This window comes from Mesoplodon mirus (genome assembly GCF_964341445.2).
Source record: "Mesoplodon mirus genome assembly, chromosome: 18".
Classification (NCBI taxonomy): Eukaryota; Metazoa; Chordata; class Mammalia; order Artiodactyla; family Ziphiidae; genus Mesoplodon; species Mesoplodon mirus.
This window is the reverse complement of record NC_138994.1, coordinates 4,837,046-4,859,038: the sequence shown is the minus strand read 5'-3', so window position 1 is coordinate 4,859,038 and position 21,993 is coordinate 4,837,046. Positions and strand designations below refer to the sequence as shown.

Genomic DNA, 21,993 nt, shown 5'->3' with positions numbered 1-21,993 from the left:
GAGAGCTTACCCCCTTTCCCTAGCTTCAGGGCAGCACCTCCCCTCACTAAATCGATAAATCAAATCCAGACGCAAACCCAGTCTGCCTGATGCCCTAGGAAATGCCCCCGCTTCACACACCAGCTGATCCCAGAAATAGCTCTGGCCCAGCAGGCCTGGCCCAGCTTGCTGCCTCCCTTCAGAAGCCATTACTGGCCCACCAGGAGTCTGAACACAGACAGCACAGACTTTGGGGACAGAGAGGCTCCCCAGGAAGAAGCTGTAAGGAAGAGGAGGGTGAAGTGGCCGACCCTTTGCAGTCCTTTTTACCATGTAAGGCAGTTCTCCCCACCCCTGGTGCATCCCTGTCTCTTAATTGTAAATAAATCAACCAAACACCATTGTCTACGGTTTTTTTGGTTTTGTTCTGTTTTGTTAAAAAAAAAAAAAAAAAAAAAAAAAAAAAAAAAAAGACAAGACATCATGGCCAACTGGTAGGTTCCTAAGTCTCTTTCCATCCAGTCAAGCCAGAAAATGCCCAGTGGGTAGGGAAGGATCGGGGAGGAAAGTGCAGGGAAGGAGGTGTGGGGAGGAAGGCAGGGCCACAGACAGTGAGCCACTGAAGGATGGAGTCGTCCTGGTGGCTTCCTGGCTGTGACCACAAGTGGGGGAGGAAGCAGGACCCCAGGTAAGCCCCTCACCTCCCGGCATGTGATTTCCTTTCTCCATCAGGCACATGCAGTCCAGCTGTGCATTCCTTCCTCCTCCCCTGACTGCTCAGAGATGGGCCCCACCTCCCCAGCCCTCTGTCCTGCATGCCTTCCGCTGACCTCTTCCCTCCCCCAAAGCAGGGTCTCAGTTGCCAGGCAACCAAGCTAAGGTGCGCTTGTCCCTGCAGGTCCTTCCCCCTGGAGGGACCTGGGGAGGAAGTAAAGGAGAGCCTGGCAGGCTTTAGCTTTGGAATTGGGTCTCAGTCGGTCTCCTAACCACTGAGTCATTTGCTACCCTACACTTTCCCTATGGCCTCCACCCTCTGACTAGTTTGAGGGGAGGGACAACGGTCAAGGTACATGTCTATTTTCCTCCCCTCATTATGGGACTGGGACTTTTCTTCTCCTACAGACTTGTGCTCACCTTATAGGAGGTGGCCTCACATGTCTAAATCAGAGGGAGTCAAAATAAGAGCCCGCAGGGCTGAAAACTAGAGCTGACATGTAGTATGTGGTCAAGAAGTGTTTATAGACGGCTGAAGGGCTGAATGAATCCAGGATCAATTTGGAAACATACCAGGGCTCTCTCAGGCTATCTAAGCCCAAAGAAGGACATCCCTAGGCTTCGACTCACCCCAAGGGCACACCCACGCTCATAAACACACACGCACACACGCATACACACAAACACACCCCAAGGGAAACTTCTGGGCCAGAAGCAGGGCCAGGACTCAGACCCAGGCTCCAGGTCAGCTCTGCAGCCTCCAGGGGAGGGGGCAGCAGGGGGCAGTGAGCCCCCCGCCTGCTGACAGGGCTCACTCGCGGAAGCTGTCAGCCAGCTGGTGGCAGTCCAGCTCCCCCTTCGGCTCCAGGCCCCCCGGAAGCTTCACTCCCGTCTTCCGGTCCACACACCAGCATTTGCCGCGCTGCCCATCCAGGGCCGGGTGGCACTGCCAAGGCAAGGGTGTGAGAGGTCAGATCTCAGGCAGCCGGCCCCGATCCCAGCCCAGCCCCCAAGTCAGACAGTGGCTCCAAGATGGACTCTTGAGGGCAGAGGCTTTCTTGAACATGAGTCCTCTGAGCTCAGTGGAGTAAAGCTGGCCAAGAAGGAAAGGTCCAGACAGTTTTGGTCCAGAAGGCAGGGTCCTGAGGAAGTTCTGCAGCCTACCTGGAGGGGAGACTGGATCCATGGAGTTGAAAGGTGCAGGTGGACTTAAAAGGCTAGGGTTCAGGTTGGAGAAGTTTTTAATTTGTGTTCTGATTGATTGTGTTGGGACTTTAAGAATAGGATTATGGTTAAGACTGTGATTATCCACATTGAAGTTAGGGTAGGATCAGCATAAGAGTTGCAGTTGAACTGGGGATTATGACTAAAACTTGAATGGGGTGAGGCTTAGAGCCCAGGTCAGAAATGGAATTGGGATAGAGATAGAGGTCAAGGTCAGAACAATGAAAGCAGTTGGGCTAAAGTTTGGGTCGGGATTAGACGGGGGAGGAGGAAGAGTAGGGGGTAAAGGTGTATTTCAGAGTCAGGATTAGAGTTGGAGTGAAGGTTGTCTCAAGGGTCAGAACTGGCCTGAAGATAAAGGGTCAAGTGTCAGAATTTTCAGTGGGATAAAAACTGGGGGGGAGGAAACACATAAACGTGTACAACACAAAGAGTAAACCCTAACGTAAACTATGGACTTTAGTTAATAACTAATAATCAATTTTAGTTCCTCAATTGTAACAAATGTACCACACTCACGTTAATAGGAGAGACTGGGGGTGGGAAAGTAGATGGGAACCCTGTACTTCCTGCTCAGTTTTTCTGTAAACTTAAAACTGCTCTAAAAAATAAAGTCTATTGATTTTTTTAAAGGGGTCGGGTGGGCGGAGTTTTTAAAAATTGGGACAAGGAGGAATTCCCTGGCGGTCCAGTGATTAGGACTCTGCTTTCACTGCCGGAGGGCCCAGGTTGGGGAACTGAGATCCCACAAGCCACATGGCGCGGTCAAAAAAAAGGAAAAAGAAAAATTGGGACAAGGATAAAATTGGTATTGGGATAAAGGTTGGAGAGAGGTTTGGCGTAGGTTTGGCGGGGAGACCCTTGTGGTCCTCCTCCATTGCACACCTCTTCATAACCTCCTCATGCCATCCTGGGGTGTGCAGACTTGGGGGCAGCCTTTCTCCTCCTAGCTAGGCCTCTTCTGGCTGAGTGGTGGTCCACCTTGTGGATTCATCTGTAGAGCACAGAATGGGAGGACGTGTGTACCTACACCCACAAGGGCTGGAGGAGATCCAGGCCACACCCAGCACGAGGGACCCCACCCAGTGTCCTGCCCAGATATGCCACCCTTCCGAATGAGCCCGACTGAGACAGGCCAGAGATGGGGCTGGAGCAGGCCAATCCCAAGCGTCCTGGGGGCTTGTCAGAGGAGCCCATGTTCCAAGGGCGTAAGGAGGTACAGAGGTTTCTGCATTCCTGTCTTGTCTCCTGCCCTCTCCTTCCTCTGCTGCACCCAAAGTTCCCGTCTCCAGCTGTCAGGTCTGGCTTCGCCTCCAGCCTGGCTGAACCCCAGGTGGCTGGGCGGCTCAGCTTGTGGGAAGGGGAAGGCTGAGTTTCCTCCTCAACTCTTCAAGACCTAGCCCCTCCATTCCCAGATGAAACCTCAGACATTAGGAGTTCCCTGGCAGTCCAGTGGTTAGGACTTCACACTTTCACTGCGAGGGCGTGGGCTCGATCCCTGGCCAGGAAACTAAGATCCCACAAGCCACACGTGGAAACCTCAGACATCCAGGGACAAAGGAGAACTCACAGGAATGGAGGAAGGGGAGTGAGAGAGGGTTGGGAGGCAGAGGTTGGCAGGAGTGCCAGGTCTGCATCACAGATGGTGACCACAGAGGTCATAGAAATAAGCCTGGACGGGGAGGCAGGGTCACTGGTCTGCCTTTAACTCGCTCTGTGACTTCGGGCCGGCCTCTACCCCTCCCTGGGCCTCAGTCTCCTCATCTGCAAAATGAGTGAGTGGGCAAAATGAGTTGAGGTCCTGAGGCTGGGGGAGGGTTTGGGGAGGGTCCAAGGGGTTAGGTTTGGGTTGAGGAGCTCCCCCCTTCCCGAGACCTCCATCCTGGACATCCTGGAGCTGAGGCCGGGCCAAGTCGGCGGAGATGGAGACCCACCTGCTTGGGGTGGAAGTTGCCGTTGCGGTCGCAGTTGGGGATGGGGATGACGTAGAGGTCCTCGTGGGTGCGGCTCTGTGAGGCGGCCAGCCGCTCCAGGGCCCGGTGCAGCTCACTCTGGCAGGAGCCCTGGGGCTGGAGGAGGGGGAGAAGGAAACTGCTCAGCAGAAGGGAGAGAGGCAGGAGGACCGGGGCTGGGGGTCAAATCAGGACTGCAGGCTCTGAAAGGAGGGTTAAGGCCTGGAAGCTGAGCGGGGCCCAACGAGGTAAAAGGAGGAGCTCGGGCTCAGGGGACACTGGCGGGCAGAACAGAGGGACATTGAAGAGAGGATCTTGAGCCAAAGGGCTTCTAAAAAGGAGGGGTATGATGTGAAGGGAAATTGTGGGGAAAGGAAATCTATGGTGAAGGACAGGAAGGGGATGATTTCTAAACAGGAGTGATGGATGAAATCATGTAATTAACAACTTGTAAGACCCAGGCATGGATCCATCAGAAACACCCATCAGAAAGGACATTAGCCAGACCCTGGAGCAGGGTCCCAAGGCTCCCTGCTATGGCCAGCATGAACCCTTTAGCTACTGAGAAGCTCTGGGGTGGGGAATCCCTGGGAAGGGCCAAGAAACATCAGGAGGCTTGGGGCCACTGCTGTTCACCCACCAGTACGCAAGTCTCAGTATTTAACAATAACGTGAGCTATCCCAATGTCTAGAACTGGTGAGCAGGAAAGGGATTTCAAGAAGAGGAGTGAGGACTTTCTGGGTCCTGATGATGCACACTAGGTGCATCTTGCACACAGCAGACATGTAAAGAATGTTTGCTGAATGGTCATTGTCCAGATCTGGTGATGGTGATGGTGTGTGTGCCTATGCACACGCGCATTTGGTCAGAGGTCCTCACCACAGGCCGGGCTTCCTCCCGAGGGACCCCGATGACCTTCATCTTGCCCCCACTGGTGCTCCGGTCTCGAATTTTGGCGAAGTGCTTCTGCAGGCACCTGCGGTCATGGGCGCTGCAGGGGCTGAAGCTGTTATTGGGGTGATCACCCTCGTCCTTGTCTGCAATCAGGCCAAGATGGGGAAAGGTCAGCGATGGGAAAGGACAAGGCAGCACAGCAACCCAGCCTCCCACCTGCTTTCTCCTTCTTAGGGATTCTCCAGCCTGGCACTGGGGAAGAGCAGGGGGTCTGGGGGGGGGTGCGAAGAAATGAAAGCAGCACGCCGGTTTCTTCCCCACTCCCCAGGATCTCCTCAGGAAAATATTCCTCTTGAAGTCCTTGATTTGTCCCTCACTCCACCCAGACCAGCCCTCAGATGAGTCACCAGCTGCAGCTGCCCAGACAGCAGGAGGGTCCCCTGGGCCCTGCAGGGAGGTCTCAAGCAGGCAGGGGGCCCCACACCGAATCTCATCCCCCTGCCATTCATCTCTTCCTACCATCCCCCTCTCAGTCTGCTCTTTCTTCCTCTCTCCTTTCCTGCTCTTTTCGGCATCTGGCTGAGCCAGCCAGGGGATCCCCAGGGCTGTCGGCTCTGCTGACCCTCTTCCAAATGGCCAGAATCAAAGTTTCCATGAGTGATGAGAAATCTGGCCCCAAAACTCTCTCCATTGGCTGCACAGGATAAGTGGGAGTGGGTGTGTATGCCTGCATGTGAAAGAGTGTGTGTGTGTGTGTGTGTGTGCGCATGTGTCTGAGACACTGTGTGGCCCCAGGACCAAGAGAACACCCTCACACATCCCTTCAGCCCCCCCACCCCAAAGTCTCCCATCCTTACATTTCAGACCCCATCCAAAGTGCACATCTGTTGCCCAGAGCCAGGGCACTGGGGACGTGGAGATGGGGGTGGTGAGGCTGAACCGCCACGCTTTCCCTGGGCTCTCCTAAAGGCTCTACCCGAACTCAAGAAAAACCCCATCCAGAAGTCCCAGAATTGTAACCACTGCTCCTCCATCCAGGCAGCCAAAACCAGAACACAGGGCTGAGCTGGAGAAAGAGGTCGCAAGATCCCTCTGCAAATCAGAGCCACCTCTGAAATGCTCGGGTTTGGCAACTTGCTGCCGGCCTGAGTGCAGAGCCCCTGCCAGCATTCCAGATGTTGGCAGCAGGACAGAAGGTTACATCTGGTTTGCGTCAGGGTTTTTTTTCCTGAGGAGTTAGCAGGTTCCTCCATGCATGGCCGCAGTCCCAGAGCTGCCTCTGGGTTAAATGGTATTTTTCTGCCGAGCCAAAGTTAGTTGGGGGGTTAGTTCTCTTTTTATTCTCCTAGTTCTGGGGGTCCAGGGGGAAGCACGTGGATAAAGGGAAACCAGGCAAGGAGGAATCTAGACCCCCAGAAAGTCTTTGTCAAGATTCCACACCAAAGGTTATTTATAAAATTCAGTCACCGAGGATGGGAAGAGGTTTTGTCACTGATGCAGGGCTGGCTTAGAAAAAAGCAACAGAGGGAAGGAATAAATGGAGCAGATAGATATAATCTCTCCTTCTGCATATTTAACATCCCAAGAAGAACAGTCTGGAGGGGACTTCCGTCCCAAAAGATCAAGTTCCCGAAGGTCAACCAAGGAGAAGCCACTACAGCAAAGACTTCCCAGCTGGTGTGGGCAGCAAAAGAAGGAGCAGATCAAGTTCAGAAGACCAGGATTGTGCAAAGGGGGCCGTAGGAAGGTAGACCCCAAGCCCCCAGGCAGGAACCAGAGAGAAGACCTGAGATCGAAGCTCTTCCCTGAAGACCTTCCCAAGGAAACTTCTGGTTAAGAAGGCCCAGGCTGGCCAGTGACCACCCCCCGCCATCGCCGCGTCCGCCTTGCCCAAAGCCCCAGGACTAGTGGATGGGGTCACAGCACTGCAGGTGTGTAGGCTGGAGCTGGGGCTTGGAGAGAAAGGAAGTAGAAGACCTAAGAGGATTGAGAGATTTGTCTTGGAACCACAGAAGCGGAGCGAGCTTGGAACAAAGGGGCCACCGTTCTACCTGGAAAGGCTGGAAGGGTCCCAGGGGCTCATTTGACACAACCCATGACACTACCTTGAGGGCCCCCTTCAACCGGAAAGGTTTTGTCATTCTTCGAGTTTGCTTTCTTTTCATGACCATAAAGGAAAGCACGGCTGTGCACAGTGACACTTGTCCCTCTTGGTAAGTGGCCAGATGTTCTTAGGTTCCCTAGGAAGAGTTTTCTAATGCACGGGGCTGCCTCAGGAGGTAGAGTTCTGCCCTGGAGGCGTGGCACGTCAGGGTGGCAGAGGTCTCAAGGACCCGGAGAGATCTGCCGTGGAAATTCGACTACTTTCCAACATTGTGTTTCTATGAGTCAAGTTCACAAAAACACTCGGGGGAGTGATTTTTTTTTTTTAACATCTTTATTGGAGTATAATTGCTTTACAATGGTGTGTTAGTTTCTGCTCTATAACAAAGTGAATCAGTTGTACATAAACATATATCGCCATATCTCCTCCCTCTTGCGTCTCCCTCCCACCCCTCTAGGTGGACACAAAGCACCGAGCTGATCTCCCTGTGCTACACGGGGGATTATTCAAGGATATTTGGAATGATTTTCCCTTAATTTAGGAAGTGCCATGGAGGAGGACAACTGGGTCCCCTCACTGAACCCCGGGGACGCGCGGGGCATAGGGCGAGCTTGGAAACATAGCTCATGTTCTTGTATCCGCAGGGCTCCCATCACATGGGGCACTATCAGCAGGCGGCCTGCCTGGCCTCCCCCACCTTGGTTTCTCCACCACCCAGCGCACGTAGCCGCAGCTTGTGTCTCAGCTTGAGAGTAGGACACGGCAGGCAGGGAGAGCGGCTCCGTGCTGCCTCTCTCAGGGGCCAGGGTACAAAGACCACGTCCCTATCTGCCAGCTCAGACACAGGCTGGGACTCAAGGATCACACACATACACAAACAATCACGTGTCCAGACACACACGGGTCCACGCGTGCACACCCACATGCACCCAGGCGCCCTGACCCTGCCCTGGCCAGAGCACACTGACTGTGCCCCGGTTGTTGACTTTCCACTTAATCTGTAACTTCTTCTTGCCCAGGCTTGTCTAACTGGCAGACTGAGACCCCACCCCAGGATCCACCCTAGGCACTAGGCTTGAGAGGGTGAGGGTCATAGCCTTGAGTCTCTAAAGAAACGTTCACCTTCCCGTGTCTAAAAGTGGCTAAATTCTTGCTACTTCCCTGCTCATGCAGGATGTCCATCTTTCTCGTGCTCCACACCCAGGTGGTGCCCTCTGGAAAAACCGCAATCCCGGTGGGTTCCCCTCTGGGCGGGAGCCGAGTCAAACCTGCCCGCCCCCCACCAAAGGTCGCACCTCCCGACATCCGAAAGGCTTGTTTGGGAGGCGGGGCTTCCGAGGTAGGCCAGGTCACCTCCTCTTGCCCCGCTGGAGCTAAGCCAACGACATCCAGCCACAGGGGAAACCTTGGTCTTTGCTCCAGCCACAGAGGAAGGGCGGGCACCCAGAGAAAGAAGAGGTTTCACAGCTTTGGCACCGATGTCTGCAAAGTTCATGGTCAAAGCTAGAAGATTTCCTCTTTCCTGCTGCCTGATTTCATCCTCATGATTTCCCTTCACCTCCAGCCCCCACTCCCCTCAAGACGCCCAGGGTGAGGCTGTGAGGTAGGTGGGCCCAGCCAACCAGACACAGTCTGGAGGGTCACCCACCTGCCCTACAACAAAGGCCTTTTCCTTCTTCGCCTGCATTCTGGCTGGAGAAGCCAAGACCACCCATGCTGGGTACCAGGCCTTTCTTTGAGGTCTGGCTCAAGGGGTGTCCCCCTCACCCTTGGGCCATGCTGCGGGCCTCAGACTGAAGAGTCAGAGAAGTACAGCTGGCCCTTCCACCCTACCCCCTCCACCCCTCTGCATGTCCCCCCAGCTTTGCTCACTTGCCCTACTGTCCCCCAGAGCCCCAGCATCAGAGGAGAAGTTAAGCTTCAACTTAAATCCATTCGGTTTCCTCTTCATCACCATCCTCATCACTGCTCCCTTACTCCATGCCAGATGCCCCCACCCTGCAAGATAGGTCCCACTGTCCCCCCTTTTTACAGATGAGGAAGTGAAGCAGTCTGGCTAGAGGAAAGAAGAACTTATCTCTGCAGCTCCTATGTCTTTAAATGGAAAGACTCCTGATACCCGAGGCACCAATAATTCTGGCTTTGCCAAAACTAAAGAAAAAATGTTAAGCAGCCATGCTCCCCCTTCCCCCCTCCCCCAAGGCACAGAATTTCTGGGAAGGCCCTGTTCCCATGACATGACTGGATTCCCAGTACTGAAGTAGGGGGGACAATATTTGCTGTGTTGACTAAAAATTAACCCAGCCTGCATGTTCCCTAACCCTGTCCCAGAGGGACCCAGGGCACAGTTTAGGATCTCCCCAGTCCAAACGCTAATCTTCCCACTGTCCACTCCCCCAGATTCCACAAGTCGAGGGTCAGTACACTGAATCAGGATTGTGGACTTCTGACACACGTGTCCCACCCCGCCCCCACCTCTGGTGGCCTGAGCTGTGTTAATCCACAACCTTTTCTGGCTTGGAAAGCTGGGAGAGGGGGTCACGGCAGAGGGCACGGGAGAGGGGGGTAGCCGGGAGAGGGATGGGGGAGACCTGCCCCAGGAGCAAAGAGTGGGCCTCTGGACCATAGCAGGCCAAGGGAGGGGGCACGCTGAGTGACTGCCCTCCCCAGTCACCTGCTGAAGCTCAGCCCCAAGAGGAAAAGGCAGGAAGAAGAGCCTGATTGACCTCTCTGCCAAACTATTCCCCAGGCAAGAAGGCCCTTGGGCTTCCCTGGTGGCGCAGTGGTTGAGAGTCCGCCTGCCGATGCAGGGGACGCGGGTTCGTGCCCCGGTCCGGGAAGATCCCACATGCTGCAGAGCGGCTGGGCCCGTGAGCCATGGCCGCTGAGCCTGCGCGTCTGGAGCCTGTGCTCCGCAACAGGAGAGCCCACAACAGTGAGAGGCCCGCGTACAGCAAAAAAAAAAAGAAGACCCAAGCTTTGGGACGCAGGAGGGACAGTAGCCTATCGACAGTGGAAGGCTCAGGAGGACAGCGGGGAGAGGGGCCGAGCCCTGGCCGCCTGGTCTCACCAGACACCCTGCAGGGCTACGGCACAACTCTAGGGGGCGCCTTTCACGCAGTGCAGTGTGGCCGGGCCGTGGCAGGGGTACTTCTGGGATGACTGGGAGGTAAGAGGGCATGGACACAGCTTGCTGAGTAGGTACCTAGTTTCCCCAGGGCCCCCCCAGACCTCCCCTTTCCCTCTCCCGATATCTGCCTGCACTGCAAGGGTGGAAGCCAAGGCAAGGAGACCTTGGGCCCTGTAATCCAAAAGGGGCCTAAAGCTGCCTTTCGAGGCTGGTGTACACGATGTTCACAGGACACTCACAAACTGCTCACGGCATGCCTCCCCAAAGCTCCTAGGGGAGCAGTTTCTTCCACTTCAGGATGGGGTGTTCCTACCCAGCCAGGGAAGAAGGGGTTCCCGAGGCCCACTGAGGGCTCTTCTGTCCCCCGTTCAAGTTGGTGACAGAGGAGGAGCTCACCAGCCATCCTAATCTGGTGCCAGATACCCGCTGGCCGGCAGAGGGTGGAGATACGAAGCAAAAGGAACCCGTTATACCCGGGGAGCCCAAGGGCTCAGCCCTCGCTCCCAGTCTGGTCCTGTACCAGTACCCCTCCTCTCCCACTAGCACTGGCATCTCTGCCCCAGGATCAGCGACTGACACCCCCAGAACCCCACCACCCCCGCTTCCCAGATGTGCCGGGTGCCAGACTGGCATTTTCCTAGAATGTTTTCTGCTGACCTATCTCTCGCTGCCCAGGGGCAGGAGGGGCAGAGAGGCCCGAGGCCCAGACCCCTGGGGTCCACCTCCTTCCTGTTTTCCCTGCATCCTGCTCTCCTCTGGCTAACAAGCTGCAGAGGATTGAGGAAGTGGAGCGGTCTGGGACCCAGGGCAGGAAGCTTGGGGCCGGAGTCCCAGCATCCGGACTGCAACAATGGAAGCTTCAAGCACCAGGAAAAGAGACAGAAACAGACAGAGGCACAGGGAGAGCAAAACAGAGTCGGAGAGGGAACAAGAAACAGAGGCAGAGGTAGAGAAAGGCAGACAGAGAGATTCTGAAAGCAACAGAGAAAGACAGGAACAAAGACAGAAAGAGAAACGGTGACAGAGTCAAGAGAATGAGCAACGGAAAGAGCCTGAAATGAAAGTGAGCAAAGCAGGGCAACAAAAACAGGAAAAGGAATAGGATAAAGAGAAAGAAACTGATAACGGGCAGGAGATATTGCGGAAAGGAGAATCTGAGAATGTTGTTAGTGAAACTAGAGGTTGAGAGACACAGCAGGGAAGAACAAAAGAATAAGAGAAAGAAGGAGAGAGACAGAAAGACTACAAGGGAGAAACTGAAAGTCTCACTGAGAAATAGAAAGGAAGTGTAAGAATGAGTTTAGGGCAAGAGACCTTCTAAACCTCTCTCTCCCTTTCTCTCTCTCTCTCTCCCCCCACCCCATCCCTCCCCTCTCTACTGCCTGTCCCGTTAGGGTTTCTGCAGCTCTGGGCTGGGAGCCAAGACTTGCTTCTCTTCTGCCACCTCAAATGGCACCTGCCAGGAGAAAGGAGCAGGGTGCCTGTGTACCAGGGCAGGAGGAGGTGCCCAGGCCTGCCAGAGAGACCCCTGTCTTCCCAATGCCTCTCAAAGAGCTAGGTGAGCCGGCCTGGGGCTTTGAGGAAGGGCCACTCTGATGCCCCTCACCACCAAAGCCACTCTAATTTACATGTCCCACTCCACCCCACCTCAATGTCAAAAGCCCGAGCCCTGGCTTCTCAGACCCCTGGGGCCTCCACTTGTGTCCAGGGTGAGGGGAGGTCCCTGGATCAGGAACAGAAAGCCTCCACTGCCACCAACCCCATCCTCCAGGTATCTGGCCCTAGACTGCTCACTTGCAGGCTGTGGGCTGGACCAGGTCACTTAATTTTCCACTCTTGCTCCAGCAGCCAGGACTACCCTTGAGACGTCTCTTCCCAAATAGGCACCCTTGAGATGGAGGGGTGGGACAGAGTCCTCTTTGATGGTGGCAACAGGCTGCTAGGGACTTGAGAGCAGTTTCCTTGGCTGACCCTGTCCCGTGCCAGTCGGGCCCTGCCACATACCTGCCTTCTGCTCAGCTCACAGGGGATTTTCAAGAGTCTTTCGGGCCAGCCCGAATGGGGAAGGGGCTTCTGGGAGGGGAGGACCCCAGGGAGGGCGTGCAAGGGATGGGGCACCTTACCAGAGGGCTGCAGGCTTTCCTGGATAGCCTCGATCTCTGCCAGTTCCATACACACGCCTTGCCCGTGCACCAGCGTGTGCAGGGGCTTCTCCACGCCCCGGGGCGGGTAGCAGCGCAGGCCGGAGCCGCAGCGGGGGGTGTACACCCCGCAGGGCATCCCCTTGCCCAGGGCGCAAGTGGCGCAACAGCCGCAGCCCGGCTCTCGCACCAGCTCCTCGCAGCCCACGGGGGGGCGGCAGCGCGCCAGCTTCTCCTCGGAGCAGGGCGGGCAGTGGATGGCTTCGTCGCCCAGGCTCGGCCCGGGCCCGGCGGCCAGCAGCAGCGCGGCCACGAGGCACAGGGGCAGCATGACCGGGCGAGGACGGGGCACGGGCGGACAGCGGGGGACACAGAGGCAGCGCCCGGCGCGCCTGGAGGACCCGACCCAGAGGGCGCGGCGACACGGGGCGGCTCCGCTGGCGGACAAGGACGAAGCCGAGGAAGTTAGCAAGCGGGCCGGAGGGGAGCGAGCCTGGCGCTGCGCCGCATCCTCGGCCCGGCCCAGGCGGCTGGCTGTAGGGGGCAGGGGGCTGAGCTGCTGCCCGGGACCGGCTCCCCCGGACTTTATACCGGCCCCTGGCCACACCCCCAGCGCCTTCCCGGGGGGGGGAATGGGGGGGGAATGGGGGGGAGGGGAGGAATGGGGGGGAGGGGACGGGGAGCCCAGGGAGAGGGAGAAGGAGAGGCGGCGGTTAGGGGGAGGGGGCGCTGTCCTAAGTCGTCGCTGCTGTCGCCGCTGCCGCCGCCGCCGCTACTACATCTGAAAGTCCTTTTCTGCCGCAGGAGAAAGCGGCGCAGTTTGGAAGCCACGGCAGGCGCCGAGAGCGCTTCTGAACCGGAGCCCGGGAGGGCAGCGAAGGGCGAACGAAAGCGAAGGGGCGGCTCCGTGGCCCCCTCCCCCGACCTTGGAGGATTCTCCCCGGACCCCACTGAGATGGCCCCGCAGTCCCCCCGCACTGAGAGCGCGGCGACCTCCTAGCCCGGACTCCCAGCTCCGGGGATTCAGTCTCCCTGGCCAGAGTCCTTCCCACCCCACTCCAGTGCTTCCAGTCTCAGCCGCTGGAGCCCAAGTCTGGTGAGGAGGGGAAGGGGGGCCCAGAAGGGCCTAATGGCCCTAAGAGGTTGATAGGCTCTCTCCCCACTCGCCCCGTCCAACCTGCCCCTGCCCCCAATCTCCCCAGGGTTCATTTGGGCCCCTGTCCCCTCTGCCTTACACAGGATGGCATCCACAGAACTCGCACCCGGAGAGGGAGGTGCCAAGACGCTTGCTCCTTCCTGGGTGTTTGCTTCTACTGCCCAGACCCACTCCCAGAGGGATATAAGCCGAGGCAATATATGTTGCCACCCTCAAGGGCAAATTGCGCATTGCACAGCTCCAGGGGCGCCATTTCTCGGTGGTCGTTGTGGACTTGTAGCGCCGTCGTGACTGTTTTCCAGCAGGTGGCACTCAAGGGTTTTGAGAAGGGGGTGCCTTTTCTAATAGCAGTGTTATCTGGGCTAGGGTCAGGGGTGGCTAGGCCCTCTGTGAGATCCTGTTGGTGCCTGTATCCCCTACCCTTTGCCTCAGTCTTGCTGGGATCGGGAGGGATTCTAGAGTAGCATGTGGAGAAGGGACTCCTCTCCTAGGTGGTCTCTCAGGTCCCCCCAGGGTTTACCCATCCTCCCTCACAAAACTTTCTGCTATCCTGGAGCTGATTTCAGGGTAAGGGCGCCTGTCCAGGCATACCTGGTGACCTACTGTGGATTTTCTTGGCTTGGCCTAGAAAGCTGCAGGGCAGCCAAGCTGAAGTGCAGATCAGAGACCCTCTTCCTGCTTCCTCTCCCAGGGCAGGGGTTTTTCAATCTCACAGGGATTGGGCCCTCTCCTACTTTCTGCAAGTACAGACTGTCCAGGCTGAGAGGAGAAAGAGGGGCTAGAAGCTGGACCTGCGGGGGCAGAACCAAAAGTTGCAAACTGACGGCACCTACTGGCAGCCATAAGGACTGCAGACGGGCTGGAGAGTCACGGCCGAGGACAAGATTCTGGGATTCTCTCCGCGCCATCTCACGGACTACTGGGGTCTCTTCTGCCCCCATCTGCCTTGGAGAAGGGTAAAGAGAACCAGGATCCTCAAGTCCCTGGGGGAAGCCTGGCCTGTCCCTGATTCAGAAAACTGCCCCCAGCCCCCTCCCCGTCCTTCGCCATCACTGGACCCAGTTCTGTCACAAACTTATGGTGTGAACTTGGACACCAGCCCTTGGAGCTCGAATGTCCCTAACTGCAATGGAGGTAGGTCATCTCCACCTAGCCTAGCTTTTGAAGCTCTTGTGAGAATAAAATGGGACCAGGAAGAATAGTTCTGATCCCAATGCCAGACTTGTCTTCTACACCGCAGACCTGGGAGGGATAAAGGTACTGGGACATGGAGGAAGGAGGGCAGAGCTGGCGATGAAGCATGAATGCGGGTGAGTGCAGGAAATCTGGACAGGTTTCCAGGTGAGACAGATGCCCAAACTCCTACCCCAGCAGCCCCCCCAATCCATCCTCGGGCTCACCCCCATCACCATCTAGGATAATTCCTGGGAGGCAGGAAAATGAACACGAGGAGGCCTCCCCACCATTCATGCAACCCACCTTTACTGAGCACCTGTTGTGTGCAGGCTTTGTGCTACATCCAGGGGATCCAGACACGGCCGAGACCACTGTCCGCCCTCAGGGAGCTTACTGCCTAGTGAGGGGAGACAGACATATGAATAAAATAAGTGCAGGTGCCCTGGAGGTGTTTATAGGGGGCAGGGTGGGCCAGAGGCACAAATGGTCAGTTCGACATCCAGGGCGTGGAAAGACTTCATGGAGGAGGTGACCCTTGAGCCAACGGTCTTCCATGCTAGAGGAGCAAACACAGGTAGCATCAGGCTAACCTGGATTCTATCCCAGTTTTGCCACCAAGGTCACCGGGGAACCTGAGACAAGTTACTCTCTGAGCTTCACTGAGCTTCACTTTTTTTTTTTTTTTTTCTTTTTTTTAACATCTTTATTGGAGTATCATTGCTTTACAATGGTGTGTTAGTTTCTGCTTTATAACAAAGTGAATCAGCTATACATATACATATATCCCCATATCTCCTCCCTCTGGCATCTCCCTCCCACCCTCCCTATCCCACCCCGTAGGTGGTCACAAAGCACTGAGCTGATCTCCCTGTGCTACACGGCTGCTTCCCACTAGCTATCTGTCTTACATTTGGTAGTATATATAAGTCCATGTCACTGTCTCACTTCGTCCCAGCTTACCCTTCCCGCTCCCTGTGTCCTCAAGTCCATTCTCTACGTCTGTGTCTTTATTCCTGTCCTTACCTGGAAAATGGTAAGAAAGAAAGACGGGTGGGGAGGGAAGAGAGAGAAAGAAAGAGTGGCCCGTGCAGTACCCAGCAAACAGTAGGCACCAAATGTTTGCTCCCTCCTGTCCCTCCCTGGTGGAAACTAACTTCCTCACGTGGCTGGAGATCCCCCGGTGGCAGGATCTGTGTGTCCCCCACCAGACCAGAAGTTCCCAGTGGCCTGGGTTTAGTATCTCCTCCTCCTCTGGTCTGCTGGTGTCTGGGAGAGGCTATATATAAAGGGCATGGGATTTGGAGTCACTGGACCTGGGTTCGAGTTGCAGCACAGCCACTTAAGAGCTTTGTTACACTAGAAACTAACATAACATTGTAAATGAACTATACTTCAATTTTAAAAAAAAAAGAGTTTTGTGGCTTTGGACACACACTTAATGTCTTGAAGGGTCATTTCCATCCTCTGTTAAAAGAAAGAGAGAGGGCTTCCCTGGTGGCACAGTGGTTGAGAGTCCGCCTGCCGATGCAGGGGACGCGGGTTCGTGCCCCGGTCCGGGAGGATCCCACATGCCGCGGAGCAGCTAGGCCCGTGAGCCATGGCTGCTGAGCCTGCGCGTCCGGAGCCTGTGCTCCACAACGGGAGAGGCCACAACAGTGAGAGGCCCGCGTACCGCAAAATAAATAAATAAATAAATAAATGAGAGAGAGAGAGAGAGAGAGAGAGAGAGAGCTAATAACTAGGCTTGCCCCACAGGACGATTGCAAGAAAAAGTGAGATAATGGAAGAGAAAGGGCTTTGGAACCCGAGGAATGAGAAGCAGATGCTGCATGTTGGTTTTCTCCACCTGACTGCTGCCTATTTGACGTCAGGAAGCCCCCCAGAGGCAGAAACCTGGTTCTCCTTCTCTGTGGTCTTCCCCAGCCCAGGGCTGTACAGGTAAAAGAAACTCTTCCTCCCCCTCAGCATCCCTGTCTGTCCCTCACCTCCTGGACACCCAGGGGGGCCAGGAAGATGCTCCTAATGGAGGGGTGAAAAGCCTCGCTCCCTTCAGCCTCTTCCACCCCACAGCCTCACTGGCTTGTTGCTTAGAAAGAGTCTCACTAGCTCCCTTGTTAGCTCAGTATCAAATGTCTACTGGGCTCCAGCTGGGCTTCTTAGATAATCAATAAGAAAAAGAGCTCTATTCCCAAGGGAAAGACACCGTCCTGTCCTCAGGGAACCCCCGATCTGATGGGCTTGCCCCAGGGAGCATCTCATAGGATGGAGAAAGCAAAATGTACATAATAACGAAGGGTAACATTTAATGAGCATGGACCATACACTGGACATGTTCTAAGTGCTTCACTATGTCCCCTTCACAACAACCTCATGAAGTAGTCACTATCATTATCCACTTTTTAAGCGGGAAAGTGAGGCACAGAGAGGTATGTAACTTACTCAAGGTCACACAACAAGTAAGTGGAAAATCAGGGATGTGAGCCCAGGCAGTCTGGCTCCAGGATCTGTATGATTAACCCTTATGGGGTTTTTTGGGGGGTTTTTTGTTTTGTTTTGTTTTGTTTGCGGTAGGCGGGCCTCTCACTGTTGTGGCCTCTCCCATTGCGGAGCACAGGCTCCGGACGCGCAGGCTCAGCGGCCATGGCTCACGGGCCCAACCGCTCCACGGCATGCGGGATCCTCCCGGTCCGGGGCACGAACCCGCGTCCCCTGCATCGGCAGGCGGACTCTCAACCACTGCTCCACCAGGGAAGCCCCAAGAAAAAGTTTTTTGTTTATTTTTTTAAAGAGCCCTAGCTCTCAAGTCATCCTGCCTGGACTGGATTTCTGGCAGTAGATTTAGAATAAGTTAGCACATCTCTCTGTGCCTGGGTGCCCTCATCTTTCATATTAATCACCCATCATGTTATATAGGGCGGCTATAGTGATTAAATGAATGAATCTGTGTAAAATGCTTACAATGATGCCTGCTCCTTATTAAGTGTCCAATGAGTGTTAGTTATTAGCCATGACCAGCCAGGTTAGTGAGGTGAAGAGCCTGAAACCAAAGCGCCTGCACTGAATTCTGGATTTGCCATTTCCTAGACCTGTGACTTTAGCCAAATGACATCCTCCCTCTTATCCTTAAATGCTCTCTGTTGTAAAAGAGGAATAACGCCAGCCCAGCCTGATAGAGAGCTGTGCGAGAACCTACAGAGACTATCTATGTAAAGCAGTCAGCGCAGTGCCCGGCACAGATGCGTATTAGCCATGATGATGATTGATCACCATGGTAACCCTATAAACCCATTTTATAGATGGGGCTCCAGGTAGTCAAAAGACTGGATTAAGGTCTCATGGAACTAAACGTGATTTAAATCCTTTTGGGGGATGATAGAGTTCCACCTGGCACCCCCGCCACATCCCCTCTTTCACATGACCCCCATCCTCTTCTCTCCTAAAGCCTGTGTTCCTCCTACTCTCACCCCTCAGCCCTCACTGTTCCCAGAGGCTTGATATTTGGAGCCAGTAATCCTCAATATCTGTTCAGTCTGTTCCTCACCCCCACCCAGTCATGATGATCTAAAGAGCAGCAGAAGCTGGTCCCAAAGCTAGGGGAAAACCAGACAGCCAGTAATGGAGATGAGCTTTGCCCTCAGGTTGGGGTGCACAAGCTACAGGTCAGAGAGCTCTTGCAGTCAGAGCTAGGGGTTCAAATCCCAGCTGTGCCCTGATTAACTGTGCACTGCGGGCTTGTCTCTTCACCATGATGGTCCTCAGTTTCCTCATCTGTAAAATGGGGATGCCAGTCCCTAATTCACTCTGTAGGGCTATCAGGAGTATCAAATGAGGCTATCCATATAAGTGAAAGGACGTATATCCCAGAACACAAGTTACAAATTAGTAGCTCAATGTTTTGTCAAATCACACTGACATTCAGCCTCTACTCAGGCTCCCCCCACCTGCAAACAAACAAGCAAGTATGCATTAGGAGAGGGAGGGAAGGGCCTGGAGCCCAAAGAGATGCGATGGCCAGAGAGACAGATGGCTGCGGGTAGAGGTACACAGCACCACACCCCATCCTACTCCTCCCTTTCAGGGTCCCACCCTAATGCCCCCTGCAATTCTGACACCTATTCTGATGTGTGGGTTTTCCAACACCATCAAGACATTCTACAACACTAGCTTGGTGTCCTACAATTTAACTCAATTCTCACTGTCTACCTGGAGATGGCATCAGATCCCACAGGTTAAGGGCTCAGTCCTACAATACCGCCCCACCACCACCACCACCAGATGCCAATCGCAAGCTCAGGTTGTCACCTGGGCTTCTGACTGACCAGCTATATAGAAGAAGTTCCAATGACCCCCCGCCTTGGGTTTGATTAATTTGTTGGGGCACCTCACAGAACTCAGAGAAACATTTTACTTACTAGATTATTGGTTTATTATAAAAGGATATAACTCAGGAACAGCCAGATGGAAGAGAGACATAGGGCAAGATGTGGGGAAAGGTGGGTGGAGCTTCTCCTACCCAGCCACTCTCTTAGCACTCTGAGTGTTCGCTGATGCAGGAGCTCTCCAAATCCCAACCTTTTGGGTTTTTATGGAGGCTTCATTACATGAGCATGATTGATTAAATCATTGGCCATTGGTGATTGAACTCAATCTCTGGCCCTTCTCTCCTCCGAGGTCAGGGTTGGGACCAAAATTTCTAACCCTCTGATAACTTTCTGCTCCCATCAGGGCTCCTGGCTTGGCCCCATTGCCTTCCCCTACAAAAGTCCCTCACCCCAAATACATACACTCCCCTTCTGTGGTTCACCTCCACCCCTCCTGCCTCTCCTTCCACATATAGGATGGAATTAGGTCTCCTGGTCCCCCTGGCTGCCAGTGGTTTCCAGAACCCCCAGGACATCAGGGATACCCTGGCCATGAAGACTCCCAGGACCACCCTGGATACCTAGGGACTGGGACTGGTGGGCTCCCAGGAACCGCAGGGCAGCCCTGGCTGTCCAAGGCTGCCAAACCCACATGGGCTCCCATGGAGGTCAGGGACCAGTGGGGACCCTCTGGGCAAGAGTTTCCTCCAGGCCAGACAAGTCAGCCAGGTCCACTCACCTTGGCTCCCAGTCTCCTGTATCCCGAGCCCGCCTGCAACTCCCTCAACACCCTTTTTAACTTCTTTCTGGGGACTGCTCACTTATCGCTGAGTTTTAGCCATCATTTTTCTAGTTGCCCTATTGCCATACGTAGAATGTGAGTTACTGGACATCGACAACTGGGCCTTTCTCTCCTCCTCTTTCCCCTGTTTCTTTACTTTCTCCCTCCCTCCTTTTCTTTAGCACCTCACCTCCATCCTTCCCTACAGCCTTTCCCATAACAAATGCTGCTTACGTGTAAGACACTGTGTCCAACGCATCCCTGTGTGGGCTTAGACTGGCACATAATAGATGCTCAGGCATATCTACTGTTGGTTCCCTGACCCTCTACCCCATCTCCCCTCTCTCCCACCTAGCTCTCTCCCTTTGGGGGTCTTTCCCCAGAACGGAAGAGCTCATCTCATCCTGTGTCCTACCCGCCTTCCCAGTACAGGGCCAGAAAGCAGAGGGAGGCTCCCTGGATGCTCTAGGTTTGTCCCATAGGCTTGGAGGGGCCTCCTGGAGCCCCAGGCCCATCTGGAACTGTCATCTATGCTCAGATGGATCTCCCTGAGAGGACAGGACAGAGGACCCCTCCTTCATGGCTGCTGTCCCCTCTTTCTCTCTTATTTCCTCTTCCTCCCTGAAGCAATGTTCTCAAATCTGCCTTTCAGATCTCACCATCCACTGTTAGAGATTGATTGGCTTTGAGGAGGCAGTGTATGTCGTAGAACATCAATGGTCTGGGAATTGTGTGATCTTGGACATCTCACTTCTCATATGTCAGTGAAGCCTGTGAAAGTATTTTTTTCCCCTCAGAATAAATGATTCCAGATGCTCCCTTCATCCTCTCTCCTCTCATTTGTTTGCTCAAAATTTGTCCTTTGCAATACCCTGCCGTTCCCCTCGTTCCTTCATCTGCTCCACCTCTTTCCAAGTGGCATCAGTGGACGCCCTCCTCCCTACTGCCAGTACCCCCATCACTACCCCCCAACACACACCTTCTGCATTCGGGTAGCCCCAAGAAAAAGAGGTAGGAGGGTGTCTACAGAGACCCCGTGGGACTGCCCTGCCTCTGCTTCCAGAGGACAGACCTAACCTGAGTCCCACGTCTCTGCTGAGCGCACGTGAGGCATGTGGATAGAGGAGCACCACACCTATGCACACCCCCACCTCACCCCATCCTTAGAGGTGCCCAGGTTCCATCCCTGGTCAGGGAACTAAGATCCTGCAAGCTGAGTGGCGAGGCCAAAAAAAAAAAAAAGTGATCTGGAAAGAACAGAATATCTGAGAGAACCGTAGGAGGAGGAGGGCTTGGGAATGAGATTGCTGGGCCTGCTGACTCTTTATCCACTTTCCAGTTAGGACTAGGATTCATTCGCCCTAGTGGAGAATTCTTCCTCCTCCCCTTTTCACCTCATGGGGATGCAGACTTACTCAGGAAAAGTCTCTCCTGGGACACTTGCAGGTGACCCCTTCTGCCTCTTCTGGGCTTTCTTTCCTGCAACTCCCTCACTGGGGAGGGAGTCCAGGCCCAGACGCTCCAGGACAGTCCCAGTGTCCCCAGCGGCAGCCCAGCCAACATCAGTAATAGATACTGAGCTTTCCACGGAACCCCCGGAGGATGGAGCCAACTGTTGGTAGAGTGGGCCCTAGCTTCCAGTGGGGGGCGCAAGCAGAGGCATTTCCCTTCACTTTAGTGTTTGACTTTGCCAGGCCAGCCCTCCAGAGTCCTGCGCTCCTGAAACAGGGGTTTTGCTGCTGGGATGCTGCCCCTAGTACTGAGAGTACCGTTAGCGGAGAGACTCCTGGGGAATAACGGGCATCGTACAAGGTGCTGAGGATTCCAAAGACGCAGGCAATCCCTGCCTTCAGAAGGGCTTGCGGTCTGAACACGGAGACCTGCAGGTAAACACACCGTGGTCAGTGCTGTGTAACAGAGAGAAATGCCCTGGATGCCAAGAAAACAGAGAGGAGCCAGAGTGGTTAGGAAGAGCTTCAGGAGAGGAGACTTTGGATCTAAGTCTTGAAAGGTAAGTAAGAAATTCACAATCTTGAGGAAACCACCTAACCCCTCCAAGCCTCAGTTTTCTCAGTTTAAAAGGTTTTTGTAAAGATCGGGGGGGAAATTATGTAAAGTGCTTATTATAGTATCTAGTACATAACCGGCACTCAGAAATTTACATATATCTGATTTATTCTAAGGAACTGGCTCCGATTACGGGGGTTGACAAGTCTGCAATCTGTAGGGCAGACCGGCAGGCTGGAGACTCTTGCAGGATTTCTATGTTACAGTCTTGAGGCAGAATTCTTTCTGGGAAACCTCAGTTTTCTGCTCTTAGGGCCTTCAACTGATCAGATGAGGCCCACTGGAATTATAAAGGGTTAATCCTTTTATTTAA

At 54.5% G+C, this 21,993-nt stretch overlaps 1 protein-coding gene and 1 long non-coding RNA gene across 2 annotated transcripts; one reads left to right on the top strand and one right to left on the bottom strand.

Moving 5' to 3' along the window:
- Positions 1–418: 418 nt before the first annotated feature.
- IGFBP4 (insulin like growth factor binding protein 4) lies at positions 419–12,718 on the bottom strand. The gene is made up of 4 exons (XM_082604486.1): positions 12,122–12,718; positions 4,750–4,907; positions 3,852–3,986; positions 419–1,639 (listed from the first exon to the last, which is right to left on the bottom strand). The coding sequence occupies exons 1-4, from the start codon at positions 12,468–12,470 to the stop codon at positions 1,505–1,507; spliced, it is 777 nt and encodes a 258-aa protein (XP_082460612.1). The 5' UTR covers positions 12,471–12,718; the 3' UTR covers positions 419–1,504.
- Positions 12,719–14,528: 1,810 nt separating this feature from the next.
- Positions 14,529–20,428, top strand: LOC309793753. The gene is made up of 3 exons (XR_014291942.1): positions 14,529–14,605; positions 16,227–16,409; positions 20,266–20,428. It is a non-coding gene; the product is annotated as an uncharacterized lncRNA (long non-coding RNA).
- The last annotated feature ends 1,565 nt before the right edge of the window (positions 20,429–21,993 follow it).